A 15,454-nucleotide genomic window follows, 5' to 3' on the forward strand; every position below is an offset into this window, starting at 1 on the left:
GCTGACACTCCCTCCCAAGCCCTCCAGTGCCTTTGCTTCCTGGGTCGAGTCACCACTGGAGCCATTCTGCTGCTGTAAGCTTGTGAGCCCCTGGTCTCCAGGACGGCACCCTAGCAGGCCTGTTTGTCACAGGCGATAGGATTCTGGTCCCTCGCACCTGCTTCCTTCCTCCCTTGTCCGTCATTCAGTCCCTAAAGTTCTCTGCATCTCCCCTGCTTCTGAGACAGGGGCTTCTCCACAGCCTTCTCCTCCTCTGCGGTCTCTGTAGACAGCTGCCTCGCTGGCACTCCCTGCTGCTGTTAGCTCTGCCCTATGGCAACAGAATCCTAATTGACCTCCCACCTGCAATCTTTTCCAGCCCATTAACCCATCCGCCACAGCTCCGGCAGCTCTGCTCATTTATTTCACTCCCCTGCTGAAAAACAAAAATCTCTCATCGCCTCCACCGAAACCTGCCTTGGGAATCCAAGATTTTCCAGAAACAAGGCCCCAACTTATCAGATAATGTCACCTCCTGCCAAACTGCCCCCTGCGCAGACTTGGGGCTTCCTTTCCATTCCAGGTATTGTGCTTATGACTGTGCTCCTCCAGAATTCTTCTCCTGTGCTCCCGACTTACTCTTCAAGGTCCTGCAGGTAGCAGGACCTCTGTTCACCTGGCACTGATGCCCACAGGGTGCCCCCTCTCCTTTGCAGGGTTAACTTTGCCACTTCCCTCCTCTGTGCTATTGCTGTACAGTATTTCAGTGAATATGTCTTGCAGCCACAAAGCACATAGTGAGTCTGCTACTGCAGGCTGCATGGGGAAATGCAGGAGTACCTACCAAGGTGTCAGGAAAACTGCAGCAGTATCCATTAACGGCAAGCACTGTGGCAACTTGGAAACAACACTGGTTGTTCCAGGATATCAACAGTTTGGCTGTGTCTTATGAAACACGGCTTCACTGTTTTTCAGATTTATAGGTATCTGCAGACTTTACCGATTAAACAACCCTAAGCTGAACATGCATTCGCCCGAATGCTGGAACCTTTAGGCATAAACACCAAGCTTGCAATATTTTCAAGTCTGGAGCATCTCATCTTTCTTTCTTTCTTTCTTTCTTTCTTTCTTTCTTTCTTTCTTTCTTTCTTTCTTTCTTTCTTTCTTCCTTTCTCTCTCTCTTTCTTTTGAACTGCATGTGGTTTTGTGTGTGTGGAACATATAGTGTTTATGGATTCGTGTGTGTGGAACATGTAATGTGTGGATTGAATGGGCAAACTGCTCTATCATCCTCTACACTCTGTCTTAGGACAGAGTCTCTCACTCAGCCCGGTACTAGGCTGCCAGCCAGTAAGACGCAGCAGTTACTTCCTGCTCTGGGATGGGTTATAGGCACGGGCATGACACACCTGGTTTTTTACACAGGTGCTGAGGATCTAAACTCAGGTTCTTCGGCTTGTCAAGTAAATGAACTGTCCTCCCAGCCCCACGTTTCAGATTAGAGAAGGTCAAACTCCATATTATAATTATACATTCTTTTAAATGTGTATGCTGTTAATACATGAGGCTTACTGGACAATATCCATGCAGTTCTGCTGTGTCACGCCACCAAACTCTAAGGACCAGGGTCAACACTGAACACAGCACTACTAACGTTAGAAACTAGGTAGGGGTTAATTTAATGCCATACTTTTTAAAAATTTATTGTTTTTTTTTAGAATTGTACCATTCCCACTGGCACTTTTGTAATCAGCAAATTTGAGGCTGTCAACAATGAGCCTGTGTAATTCGTGGACATGAGCTAAAGTTAAAAAAAAAAAAAGTGGATTCCTAAGTCAGCAGAAACTGTATGTGTGCAAAACAGATCTTAAGTGAATATTGACATAATGACACTATAACAGTAACTATTTTCACTGGTTCTAAGCTTGTTGCTGGTTTACTGATTGTCCCGCATTTGTTCATAAATGTCACTGCACCGACAGCTCAGGAGCTTTTCAAGCCAACCTCTCTGATTTACTGCGGTTTGGTGGAACCAAGAGTGGCACCCTTTTTCAGAGACTGAAATGGTGCTTGACAACTGAAACCACAATTTTGTGGAGCAAGGCTGCAATGATTTCTCAGGTTGGCTGCACTTCCCACTCAAAGTGCAATGTCAGGTTCTGTAGAACGTGTGGACGCTCAGGCTGTAAATCGGACTGACCAATGTGTCCTAAAGTAGGAGGGACAGCAGATGTTTCCATGCCTATTCTGTGAAACTTAACATACGGCTGAGCTACGGGCCCTTAAAAGAATAACAGATCCGAGATAATTCATGGCAGTGGAATTACTGATATTTAAACAGATGTCACTTTTTTTTTTTTTTTAGGGAATGGAAATTAAGGTGCAGATGGTTAGGGATGTGTAGCCATTGTGGATTAAAAGATCTACATTTAGAAAATTAAATATCACAAACTTTATAATCATGTCCACATTTCTTCTGAACTAAAAAGGAGGAAAACTTGGGTCTCTGGGCTCCTGGCTACTTAGGAAGTCAGACAGTATCTCCCCTTTCATTTTGGCCCATTTCCTTTTTCGTGAAGCTTAGGAAGAATTCTCCATCATTAGTCTGTGTTGAAGAGTGAACGGTCCATCATAAAGGGGGTAAGAAAAGGCCGCACCTCCATGTCGAGGGCCTTGTGGAAGATGGCCTGGGCTAAGCACTCCCGGACGTGCTTTTGGTGATCCTGCTTCATGGCGTTCACTTTGTATTCCTTTTCAGAAAGTATTCTTCCACTTCTTGTGATCTGTGGTGAATAAATAAAGACCGTGAGTGCATAAATAAAATATACACGGAAATATAAAATAGGAAAATGTGATGTTAGGTACCAAAAAAGATGGGGGGGGGGGCGGGGAGAGATTGGTCTTTTCAAAGCCTAAAGGAAAATCCATTGTCCCTAATGAACTTCTGTTTTTAATGAATATTTCATCAGGCAGAAAGGAGAAAGGAAGTCTCGCGTACCTGTCAGTGTGAACACACAGGTGGTACACTTGACGTTTAAAACAAGGTTTTCATTAGAGCAACAATTTCCCAGTGATGGAACCCAGGTGTTCTTTTCAAGCTCCTGGAAGTACCTTGGTGAGGGAGGGCCTGAGCTACCTTCCAGGAGCACACAGGAGTGGTACAGCGACTGCAGCTGGCAGGAAACACCAGCAGCAGCGTGAGGCCGGCAAGCCGTGGTGGAGAAAGCCTTTGGTTTGTCTTGAGAAATAATTGGTTTCATTACTTTGTTTGCTCCCTGGTTTTTCTTCCTGCACTTTCCAGGCCAGGATGTAATTTAATTTGCTATGATTTAGAGTTTTATGGCTCATGCAGGATGTGGGTAGATGGTTTTCGATATCGGTCACAGCGGGATCTGTGTGTCTGTCCCTGGAGGAGCTGTCAGTGTCGCCCTCCTCGCCCTTTGCTTCCATAGAGTCTCTAAGAATACTTGCTGCTGCCCTCTGCTCTCTCCTGTGACAGAGGCCACATCCTTCCTGCTGTTTGTTTTCCTCTCCACTTGGATCCTCCTCAGTTTTAACACAAGCCACTTTAACGCTTAGTTACATGTCTGTGTGTGTGTCTGTGTGTGTCTGTGTGTGTCTGTGTGTGTGTCTGTGTGTGCCTGTGTGCATGTGAGCTTGGGTACCTTGACGCCTCAGGTGTTAGGTGTCCTGGAGCTGAAGTTGCAGGCAGCTGTGAGCTGCTCAGTGCTGGGAACAGAACTCAGGTACACGCTCTTAACCAGGGAGCCCTCTTTCCGGTCCCCACGTTCATATTGTTCATAGTCTTAATTTCCTTCCTCATTTTTAGCGATAATTTTTATACTATTGTTGCGACACAGTACTTCAGATAACCCTCTGACAGGGTCTAGAATGTACTGCTATGGGATTTCCTGTCTCCGGAAAGTGTCTAATGTTAGGCCATCCTGACTGTCATCTCCATTCCGGTGGCATATGTCATCGTTATCCCTTCTCTGGGATTATGTGTGCTCTCCCCAGCCAGACAGGAAGCTCCTGTAGAGCTGCAGTGCTTAAACTTGAGTGAGGTGGATATGAATCACCCACAGGGGCTGAGAAATAACAAATCCCGCAGGTCTGGGGCTTCATACTTACATTTTTAAGAAATTTCCATGTGAAACTGCAGGCCACAGGGCTGTTGCTGGATCCCTTAATCTAGAGAAAGGGCCGTGCCTTCCTTATCTGAGTTGCTAGGCTTTTAAACAAGTGTTCCTTAAGTGTTTGGGGATGGTGTTAAGTAAACACTGTGTCCTCCCAACTAGTATCATGCTCGGCCTTGCTCCTAGTCACACGGTGATTACATGTCAGGGTTCTAACAGTAATAGCCATTCTGAGAGCAGGGCATCATTGTCTTCATTTCACAATTGAGGAAGCTGGGCTGCAAGGGGTGTGAGGTGTTGTCTGGTTCCTGGCAGAGCCAGGTTTCAGCTGACCATTCTGATAATAATGCCCCAGGAGGCTGAGAAGTACTTCTGTCTCCAGCTCCACCCAGGTAGTGCCAAGCACACAAACAACAATTAGAAACACAATACGGTTCTTTCAATACCAAGACAACATTGTACTTTAAGAAAGCAAACAGCCATCACTGTCGAGAACCACACCCCTTTTCTTTCAAAGGAAAACCATAGGGTTTTTTTTGAGATACATTTCCCACCCTCTACACATTTAAAGGAATGGAAATTGCATGGGAAGAATGGCTTTGAAGCCATGGAAGGCATTGAGGTATCAATAAACCATCATAGGAAAATGAAAGTTAAAACACACACACACACACCACACACACACACACACACACACACACACACACACACACACACACACAAGAGGAAGCAGTGTTCATGTTTGCTACACGATATTCTGTCAGTATTAAAAACAATATTTTTCCGGAAACAATAAGGTCTTCTCTGCCCTGGCTCTTTAGCAGTGTCTGGTTCACAGAATGTGTGCTGAATAAATGTGTAAATAAGCAAATCAACTATGCTGTTGAAATCTCACAGGGACTTTTCTTCAATAATTTATGTTTCCTTTGCAGCCGTTGTAACCTCTCTCCGCTTGTTTAGAAAGAGCCCCAAATAAATAAATCAGAAGTTTAAACGGAAGTAATTTTTTTCTAAATTAGTATGGAGAAAAAGATGTCACAGCCTCAAAGGAAATCTGAAGAAAGGGAGGAAGTTTTCAGACTTAATTGAACAAGAAGGCGGGCAGAAGGCAAAGCAGTCTCACCAGTCCGGATCTTAGCAGGTGCCTCCTGATCCTGGTATTGTTGAAATACCCAGCCAGGTGTTTATCTGTGAGGCTATTATATGTGGCCAGTAACCTGGAAGAAAGAAGAGAAACCATTAATATCTTAGGAGGGTTGCTTGATAACCGAGGCCATTCTTGGCAACACTGCCTAAGCCAGCGACACATTTATAGACCATTTTAACAGCTGACAGACTGTTTGTTCCAGGTTTTGTGATAAGAGGCACTAAGAGGTCTTGGTTTGGGTTAGACAAAGTTGAAAGCCAGAAATTAACAGTTAAATGCCAGTGAAAGCCCCAAAGACAGAAATGTGTCTCCAGTCTTTGGAGATGAAGCCACCCAGAGAGAACTTAGTAGTGGCACATGGCAGGGAAGCGACTTCTTTAGCAAGGCCGGGCCTCTTCTGTGCACCCTTAAACTCAGACACCTCACACACCATGCTTCTCTTGTGCCAGCAGAGCACACATTGAAGGACCAGCCTCCATCTGTCAGGGATCGGTGGAATGGTGACACACAAGTGCCCCCTCAGAAAGTGTCCCTGGTGTGCCCCTGATGTCCACATGACCTTTATTTCACTGTGGGGAAACCCCCTCATTACGTTTCTCATTCCACAAGGCTCTGAAGCCCAAGTGCATACTGTGATTCTCAACACCCTACCTGATGTTGTCTGTTGTGATCCCAAGCAATAACATGCTAAGAAAATTAAAACGTTATATTCTTATTTCATTACTTCTTATGGACATAAAGTCCCAACTTTTAGCTTACCAGTTTTGATTTGTTGACTTACTCATAGTTAGCTAGACAATTTCATTAATCCAATATCTAGTACAAAACTTCAACAAATAGATTAATTATCTTAATTTTTAGGATGTCTTATTTTAAAAATTAAAGGAAGTCAGATGTAGTGACACACACCTGAAATCCTAACACTCCACTTGAGACCCAGAAGCAGGTGAATTTCAGTTATAGGCTCCCTCAACTTAGAACAAACTGAACCCTTGGCTACATACTATACCCAGTTCAGCCTATGATTTAGAGTTGGAAACTAAAAATTACTCTTTTAAGATTTATTTATTGATTTTACATCCTGGCTACAGTTTCCCTCCTTCCTCTTCTCCCAGTCACCTCCTTCCCTACCCCTCCCTCTCCCCCTGTTCCCATCCCAATCCACTCCTCCTCAAGGAAAGTACTCTTCTAACCTACTTATTATACATCTCAGAAAATGTGCATATACATACATGTGTGCAATGCAGACATTTATCTATGTATGTACACAGCAAGCAAGCCTCACCACAACTCAGTCCTAAAAATATTCATATACTGCAACAAAGATTTACAACCCGAACAATGGGCTGGCTTTTAGCTTCTTCTTAGCCAAGAGTAGGGACTCGTCTTACAGTCTGGAGAAAATGTTAGCAACAATTTTATTTGGCTGTTTGCAAGAACTTAATTATGTGGAGATTAAATTGGTGACCTTTTCCTGTCTCTTTTCTCCTTAACAACCCATCGCAGCAAAGTTCCATGCTGCCAAATGGTCAGGAAAGTTTAATTTTGTCGACAAAAGAGACTGAAAAGTAAAGAAACCAAGGTACACATGAAGGCTACAGACATGAACAACGGCAGAAACCATTATTTCCCTGGGTTTATGTAAAAGGACAACCCAAGAAAGAGTCTCGTGGAGGCTCACACAAAACCAGCCTCAGATGCTGCTTTGAAGACATCTTTTAAATGAACTGTCTTGGTGTCCTACAGTTCATCAAAGGTTTGCTGTCTCTGAAAGGTCAGCCTTATATCCCTTACCCTTTCTGAATCTCAGAATCTCTTTTCAGTTCTTCATTTCCAAAAGGTGAGCAGGTGCCTCTCAGGCCTAACAATCATGATTGCACAGTTCACAGATTCTTAAGATAAATCATTACAAGAATATCATATACAGTCTTTTGTCTGTCTTGCAGATCCAAGCTTTAAAAAAAAATTTAAAAATCAATACTTTTGGAATAGCTAGGGGGTGTTTAAACCCTGATTAAATGAGGTGAGGTTAAAAACTTGGGAGACAAGGGCATCAGCCTCACTATTGATGAACAAAATAGCCCTTCTTTTAATTCAGGATCTGTAGCTTTTGAATATTTAGGTTCTAATAGCAATGCACAGTCAACTTTGTTATCACCCAATTATAGTCCTCTGTTCTCTCAGCTCCTTCCAGAGGAATATGTGGGCATGATTGCCCAGCCCTGGTCCCACAACATGGAGGCCTAGGTGTGCAGCATATCCCACCCCTGGTCCACAGAGACTGGAGGGGAATGCACAATGCCTCCACTCGCCAGCCCCACTGAGGCTGAAAGAGAGCGAGCTGCAAACTTTTATACTCATCTGCTTTCTTTTCATTCTGATTTAGAGGAAAATGCAGGTCCTGGTTGGGATTTTATTTGTAAAAATAACTCCTTCCACAACAGGCATTACATGTCACACAAACACTTGGCAGACATATCAGTCCACCAGGATCACTCAGCAGTAGGGATTACTTTTTCAGACAATGAGTAAGTTTGTCTTTAAGCTGGAACCATAAATTAATAAATTAGTTGATAATGAGAAATCGTATCAAGTAAATGATGTACATCTAGTGTGATGGTCACCTTTCAATAGATCCTTAACAATGTCTGCCTGGTTCTGATCACCAAGCCTCATTTTCTAGGGAAATGGTCCCTGTCAGTACAGGCAAAACTGCAGTCTATGTGAGTCCTTTCTCTCCTCTTTACATGTGTTTGGCATGGTCTCAGCCTCCCTTTGATTCTAATGAGCCTTTGCTCCTAGTAAGCCAGTGAAGCATAACTCAAAAGCATAAACTGTGTGTGTGTGTGTGTGTGTGTGTATGTGTGTGTGTGTGTGTGTGCACATGTGTGTGTCCTTTTTTCCCCCTTGGTTCTGGAGAACAAACTTTGTACATGACAACACCAGCTCTCAAGATCAGCCCAGCCACAGACATGGGTCAGCAGAGCTCTGTTTTGCCTGAATTCAGGATAAATTTTCCAATTTTATTTTCTGTATTGGGTCAGATAAGGTTACCTGACATGGGCCTGGTGACTGGACTACTTCTCCCCCACGCACACATCACTTGTCAAACGTGACCTTCCTGGTGGACACTGTTGCTGACCTGTGATTTCCCTGGCTCCCTGTCCATCACTGACCCCATCTGGATCACCTCACTAAAAGGCCATGCCGTTCACACAGAGCCCACCAATCCCCATCCCCACCAGTCTAGCTGCCTTGGTTTTTTCGATGGACAGCTCCTGGTTTCCAGTAGGGAAGGTCCACTCTCCCATGTTTCTAGTAGGGAAGGTCCACTCTCCAGCACCTGAGGGAACAAAGCATGCATGTGTTTGCACTGCTTCCTGTCCCTCTCCCATGCACACCCTCTCCTTCAGAGCCAGTGCTGAGTAACTGGGGTCCTTCTTTCCCAGCTTTCAGTGCACATACCTGAACCCTCACCTCCCACCATGCAGGATATACAAGCCCAAAACAGTGAGTCTATCCCACAAAAATCTCACAGAAAGAAAGGCTCTGTAGTCACCATTAATCACCAACATTTATTGAGATTCCTGTTATTTTTAGATCATTCTGTAAGGGTGTGTGCAGAGATATCACAGACACTGCACTCAAGAGTCCCAAGCCAGCCAGAGAGACATGTGTACACAACACACACACACACACACACACACACACACACACACACACACACACACACACACACACACACGGGGGGGGGGGGAGGGGTAGAGCACATGTGCTAATGTGAACTCACATTTGCCCTCTGCCTCCATCTCAAGAGTGCTGTGGAATGTCTTTGGTGTTTTGGTTCAGTGTATACAGCTGTTTACACACAGTCTTGATGACAAAGTTTGAATTCAAGATCTCATGGGGTGACAGGAGAGAACAAATACCTGAGAGTTGTCCTCTGACCTCCACATGTGTGCCCTGGCATGTGCAGTCTGCATGTTTACACACACACACACACACACACACACACACACACACACACACACACACTAATTAATTATAAAGCACACCTAGGGTCCTGAGAGATGAGAAACAAGGAACATGCCAGCTATTCCAGATTCTAAAATGGAACCCTCCCAAACTAGATGACTACTCAGTGTCCAGCAGTCCTAAGAACTCCTTCCAAAGGCAGTAAGTAATACCTTTTCCTGAACCACATTAATGAGCGCATTTCTCCAGGCTGTAGCACAGCTTCACCACAACCCACTTTTCCCCCACACTGTCATCCTTTGGGAGGGGCTAGGGCTAGACAGCTGTTGACAGGAGTTTCTGTACCACCCTGTCCTGTAGCCATTCAGTCCCAAATAAACACACAGAGGCTTATATTGATTATAAACTGTTTGGCCCATTGCTCAGGCTTATTACCAACAAACTCCTACAGCTTAAATTTACCCATAATTCTTATCTATGTTTAGCCATGTGACTAGGTACCTTTTCTCAGTAAGGCATTCTCATCTTGCTTCCTCTGCATCTGGCGGGTGATTGTGTCTCTGCCTTTCCTCTTCCCAGAATTCTCCTAGTCTGGTAGCCCCACCTATAATTCCTGCCTGGCTACTGGCCAATCATTGTTTTATTAAACCAATGCCATTGACAAACCTTTACAGTGAACAAGAGCATTATCTCACATCAGATAGCTGCTCGCAATTTGGTCCATCCCCACCAATACCAGTCCCGTCCCAGGAGCGAGCGGCCTGACTGCCTCTTCCTCAGTCTTTCTGCTTCCACACACACCAGCATAGAAACACAGACCAGCGAAGAGCTCCGACCATGAACAATAGAGAGTGCTTTCTTCCAGTTTCACACTGAGCCTTCATTTCCATGGGAGGCTGCATGGAACGGCTCTAACCTTTGGAATGCTGGAGCACTCTGTGTACATGTTCACTAGCAAGATGGAAGCCTTTTCCCAGCCAGCTTTCACACACCTTTTGATGCAACATTGTAAAGATGTACAGATTAAAATATACGGGATTCGGTTAAATATGGGTTAATTTTATTTGGGGAGAAGTCACTTACATAAGAAACCGATGACTCTGAAAGTTCCAGCTCCAAGGATCCACACCCAGGCTGCTCTCCATGACCCAACTGGAACCAAGAGAAAGAGCACCTGTCCTGGACCCCAGACCAAATACCACAAGCTCATGTAAGCAACTGTGACCATGCCCAAATGGACGTGGTCAGTGCCACAGGTGGGGATGGATTAATCTCTCACTACAATATTGGCTTTTCCTTTGTGTGTGTTCATCCCGAAGTCACCCTGGTGAGATCTAGGGTCACCATGGAAACAGACCTCTGGGCTTGTCTGCAAGAGAGTGTCTAGATTGTGTTGATGAATGTGGGAAAGCCTGCCCTAAATCTGGGTGGCACGATTCACGAGACCAGGTCAAAGCATGAAGCAACCTGAGAACCAGCATCCATCTCTCTGCTTCCAGACTGTGAATGTCAAGTGACCCACCACCTGCCCAGTAATAATGACGTCACTCTTAAACTGTGACCCAGAATCAATAACCCTTGCCTTCCTCACAGAGCTTTTGCCAAGTGTTCTGTAGCGACGCCAAGAATAGCAATGAAGGCACACACCTAGCATGTGCCTCAAAATGCTTCCAATTCTGTCTGCTATGCAGCTCCACACCAGCAGGTACTGATGCCAACTGCACCTCATTTTCTGCACCAGTTTTTAATAGACTTGGGCTGCTACCATGGGATACTACAACCCAAGAGGCTTAAAGGACAGACAGACAGACAAGTATTTCTCACTTCTTCAGAGCTTTGTGTGCTGAAAACCTGAGGTCCAGCTGCTGTGTGATGGGGAACCTGGTGAAGGGCTGTTTGCTCAATGTGCCCTCAAATTACAGGGGACTGACAAGGGCAGTATCCCCCTGGTTGTACAAAAGCAACAATTACCCATGCTTTAATCACTTCCCTGGAGCCCACTTTCAACACCATTCACAGTTGGAATTGGAGTCTCAGCTTGAATAGTAAGAAATTCAGTACAGAAGGAAAGGCACGACCACCACATTTTACAGGTAAAGAAACAGCGTTAGGTTAAGTCACTGGCCACATAAACTTTAGGAGGAGCCTTCTCTATTGTTTATCAAATAAGTGTGAACAGCTCTTGTCAGGTCTTGCTAATATGGCAACTGGAGGTTGCTAAGTGTCTTTATTTTAAACACAGGGTGTGTCACTGATCCTGCAGCTCATTGCTTTGGCAAGACTAACCAGTCAGCTGGCCCTAGGGAGCCTCCTGTCTCTGCCTCCCCAGTGTCACACAGACCACTGCACTGGGGTGTTCACATGAATTCTGAGGACTGAATTGAGGCCCAAGTTTTAAGGATTGAACCGTGTTCTTAGCCTGACATGAAAATTCATATAAACTAAATTGACAAATATGTGATTTTCATTTATAGTTAGCCTTTAGCACCAAAAACAATGTGTTAAACCTTTAAAATAGCCAATACCTTAAACATAAGTTTCTTTAGTCTGCTTTAAAAAGACTTATGGAGAGGCTAGAAAGAATATTTTATTTTGGTCTGAGGCACAGTGGTGTACATATGTAATCCCAGCAGTCAGGAGGCTAAAGCCAGATTATAAATTCAAGGTGAGCAGGAGCTACAAGAGCAATCCTCTCAGAGAGAAGGAGATTTTGACACAACCAGTGTAGTTTTACTTTAACCAAATGTGATAATTAACCCATCTGAACTAATGTCATTAGTATTCATTCATTGCTGCTTCTGTAACAACATACCAAGGGCTAGTAGCTCACGTAGCCCCTCCTATCCTTCCTGCCTGGCTATTGGCCAAACAGTGTTTTATTCATCAACCAATAAGAGAAACACATATACAGAAGGGCATCCCCCCATCAAAGAGAATTTTCCTTATTGAAAATGTCAGGGAGTAAGAGCATTGGATGGCAAAAAGAGACCACACTTAAGTGGTAACGGGTGGACAATGAGCGTTCACACAACTGAACAGCACTTTCAAACAGACAATTCCTTCTGTTTGTCAACCTGGCCTAGATACTCTAGCTAGAGGGGAGAACTCTGAGTCAGGACCCAGCAGTGTTCTACAAGGTGGAAATCAGGTCTCAGTCGTGGCCTGGAGTAGAATCCACAAAGCCAGGCCCGGCTCCCATGCCTGTGTGAGGGACTGCACAACACTGCACACCTGTCCGGTTCCGTTGTTCACTTGTTTTGTTACTTTTCCAAAGAACACAGGCTGGTCTGGACTCAGAGCTCTGCCTGCCTCAGGCTCCTGAGGGGTGGGATTGTTTTAGGTTTCCTGGTTGCATTTCTTTTCCTCGTCTTCTTTTCACTCTCACTTTAGTGTAACCTGTCTCTTGTCCTCTCTTAATCTTTATTATTCCTCTCACATACACTCTGTCTGCTGATATTCTTTTGATGCTCTTGAACAAACTGAGCCTCCTTCTGCTTTTCTCCTCTCAGCCCTCAGGACCAGCCGTCTCATTGTATACTGCCATTGCTCTTTTTCTCCCCCAAAGTTACTCGTGTCCAGGAAGTTATTGCTGGCAGTTGGTTATTACGAATTTTCATAGTGGTCTCATCCACCAGCTATGGTGCTTACAGGCCTGGAGTCTGGTGGATGGAGATCATGCAATACCCTCAGCCTGAGGATTGAGAAATAAGCTGCTAGGATGCCTCAGCTTAGTCTCGGAGAAGGAAATCTTAAGTCTACTATAACTTAGTTCTGCTTAAACACTGCAGAACTTCTCCTGAGAGAAGACAGGTCATTTTTAAAATTCCAATCATCGATCTTATCCCAGAATCACAGATCTTACTTGAGAAATACAAGAATCAAGGAAATGCAGCTCCCTCAAAACTCACCAATTTCACAAAAATCGACTCCAATGAGAGCAATTTCAGTGGTGTTCTAGACAAAGAATTCAAAAGGATGGTTAAAGAATATTCAGCAATATAAAAGAGATCATGAAAAATCATTGAGCTCAGAACACAAACACCTGAATGAAAGAACAAAGTAAACATGGGATATGAAGGAGGAATTTAGTAAAAAGATAGAAAGCCCAGGAAAAATAAAAGTGAAATTTTGTGAGGAGTTTAGTAAGTAGGGCAGGTATAGGGGTGCTATTTAGGCTTTATCAATAAAATGGGTGAAGTAGAGGAAAGACTATCAGGATGTGAAGACAAAGCAGATGAATTTTTAAAAATTCAGACAGTGACAAAGACAAAACAGTAATAAGATATGAACAAAGCATGCAAGAAGTATAGGACTCATTAGAAAAATCAAATCTATGAATCATGGCCATAGAGCAAAGAAGTCAAAACCAAAATTAATCAAATGAGATCAAGAAGGTTGCCTCATGTTGATGAAGGAGCCAATCCATCTAGAGGGCATTATAGTTCTAAACATATTTGTACCAAACATTGGCATTCAATTTCACAAGCACTACTGGATATGAAGGCACAGACTGATGACAACACAATAATGGGGGTGATTTCAACAGTCCACTATCACCTATAGACAGGTCATCCTAACAAAAAGAAAAACAAAATCAAAGTATTCATAACATTATAGATCAAGTGCCCTGAGTGTCTCAGACTTAGAGCACACATTCTTCTGGTCAACTCATGCTACACTCTGTGAAACAGAACATATTTTAAGGTATAAAGCAAGCTTTAACAAGAATTAAACAATTAAAGTGATTTCTTGATTTTCATCATATTCCAGTGGAATTAAATTAGAAGTCAACAGAAAGAACTGTAGGACATGCACGAACCGGTGGAGGTGAAGTGATGCTTGTGAATGAAAACAGACCACTGACAAATGGGAGGGAAGTTTCCAAAATGCCTACAGTAGAAAGAAAATGAAAATAGAGCACATCAGAACTGCTGTCATGGATAAACATGGTTCTAGAAAGGAAGGTTATAGACACAAACACTAAAATAAAAAAATACATTTATCAGGGAACTCTCGCATAACTCAATGAATGCATTTCAAGGTCTCAGAATTCAAGAATGGCTGAACATAAAGACATTAAGTAGAAAGGAATAATGAAGGTCATGGCAGAGGTTAATGAAGTGGAAATCTGTATGAAGAATAAATGAAACAATGAGTTGGTTCTTCAAGCAACAAAAATGCTGGTGAGGAAGAGAAAACTTCATACCACTGGTAGGAATGGAAGCCAGCATGAAGGCTCCTCAAAGAGCACAGTTAGAACTTCCATCTGGCCCAGCTATACCACCTGACCCTGTAGGTGCTCACACAAAGGACTCTCCTCAACACACCACAGAGGTGTGAAGGGTCCTCAAAGACCACAGTTAGAACTTCCATCTGGCCCAGCTATACCACCTGACCCTGTAGGTGCTCACACAAAGGACTCTCCTCAACACACCACAGAGGTGTGAAGGCTCCTCAAAGAGCACAGTTAGAACTTCCATCTGACCTAGCTATACCATCTGACCCTGTAGGTGCACACACAAAGGACTCTACTCAACACACCACAGAAGTGTGAAGGGTCCTCAAAGACCACAGTTAGAACTTCCATCTGGCCCAGCTATACCACCTGTAGGTGTACACACAAAGGACTCTACTCAACACACCACAGAGGTGTGAAGGGTCCTCAAAGACCACAGTTAGAACTTCCATCTGACCCAGCTATACCACCTGTAGGTGCACACACAAAGGACTCTCCTCAACACACCACAGAGGTGTGAAGGGTCCTCAAAGACCACAGTTAGAACTTCCATCTGACCCAGCTATACCACCTGTAGGTGCACACACAAAGGACTCTCCTCAACACACCACAGAGGTGTGAAGGGTCCTCAAAGACCACAGTTAGAACTTCCATACGACCCAGGTATACCATCTATACATGCACACAGGACTCTAGACAACACACCACAGAGGTGTGAAGGGTCCTCAAAGACCACAGTTAGAACTTCCATACGACCCAGGTATACCATCTATACATGCACACAGGACTCTAGACAACACACCACAGAGGTACCTGCGCTACCATCTTGGTGAAGTACTATTAACAATGAGCCGAGGGTGCCCATCAAAGATGAATGGAAAGTGGAATGAAATTGTATCATTTTCTGGAAGACAGATATAACTGAAGGTCATGATACAATGATCCACACAAGATAGTTATTGACAACCATGATAACCATCC

At 44.0% G+C, this 15,454-nt stretch overlaps 1 protein-coding gene across 1 annotated transcript in view; it reads right to left on the minus strand.

The window, feature by feature from the left end:
• The window catches only part of Erich3 (glutamate rich 3), a 118,919-nt gene that overhangs the window by 67,134 nt on the left and 36,331 nt on the right, over positions 1 to 15,454 (minus strand). Inside the window, exons 5-7 of the mRNA XM_035450651.1 lie at positions 11,062 to 11,147; positions 5,239 to 5,332; positions 2,637 to 2,762 (exon numbers count right to left, since the gene is read on the minus strand). Of these exons, the coding sequence (XP_035306542.1) occupies positions 2,637 to 2,762; positions 5,239 to 5,332; positions 11,062 to 11,147 (306 nt within the window). The remainder of the gene's footprint in view (positions 1 to 2,636; positions 2,763 to 5,238; positions 5,333 to 11,061; positions 11,148 to 15,454) is intronic.

Source organism: Cricetulus griseus, assembly GCF_003668045.3.
Source record: "Cricetulus griseus strain 17A/GY chromosome 1 unlocalized genomic scaffold, alternate assembly CriGri-PICRH-1.0 chr1_0, whole genome shotgun sequence".
NCBI classification, from domain to species: Eukaryota; Metazoa; Chordata; class Mammalia; order Rodentia; family Cricetidae; genus Cricetulus; species Cricetulus griseus.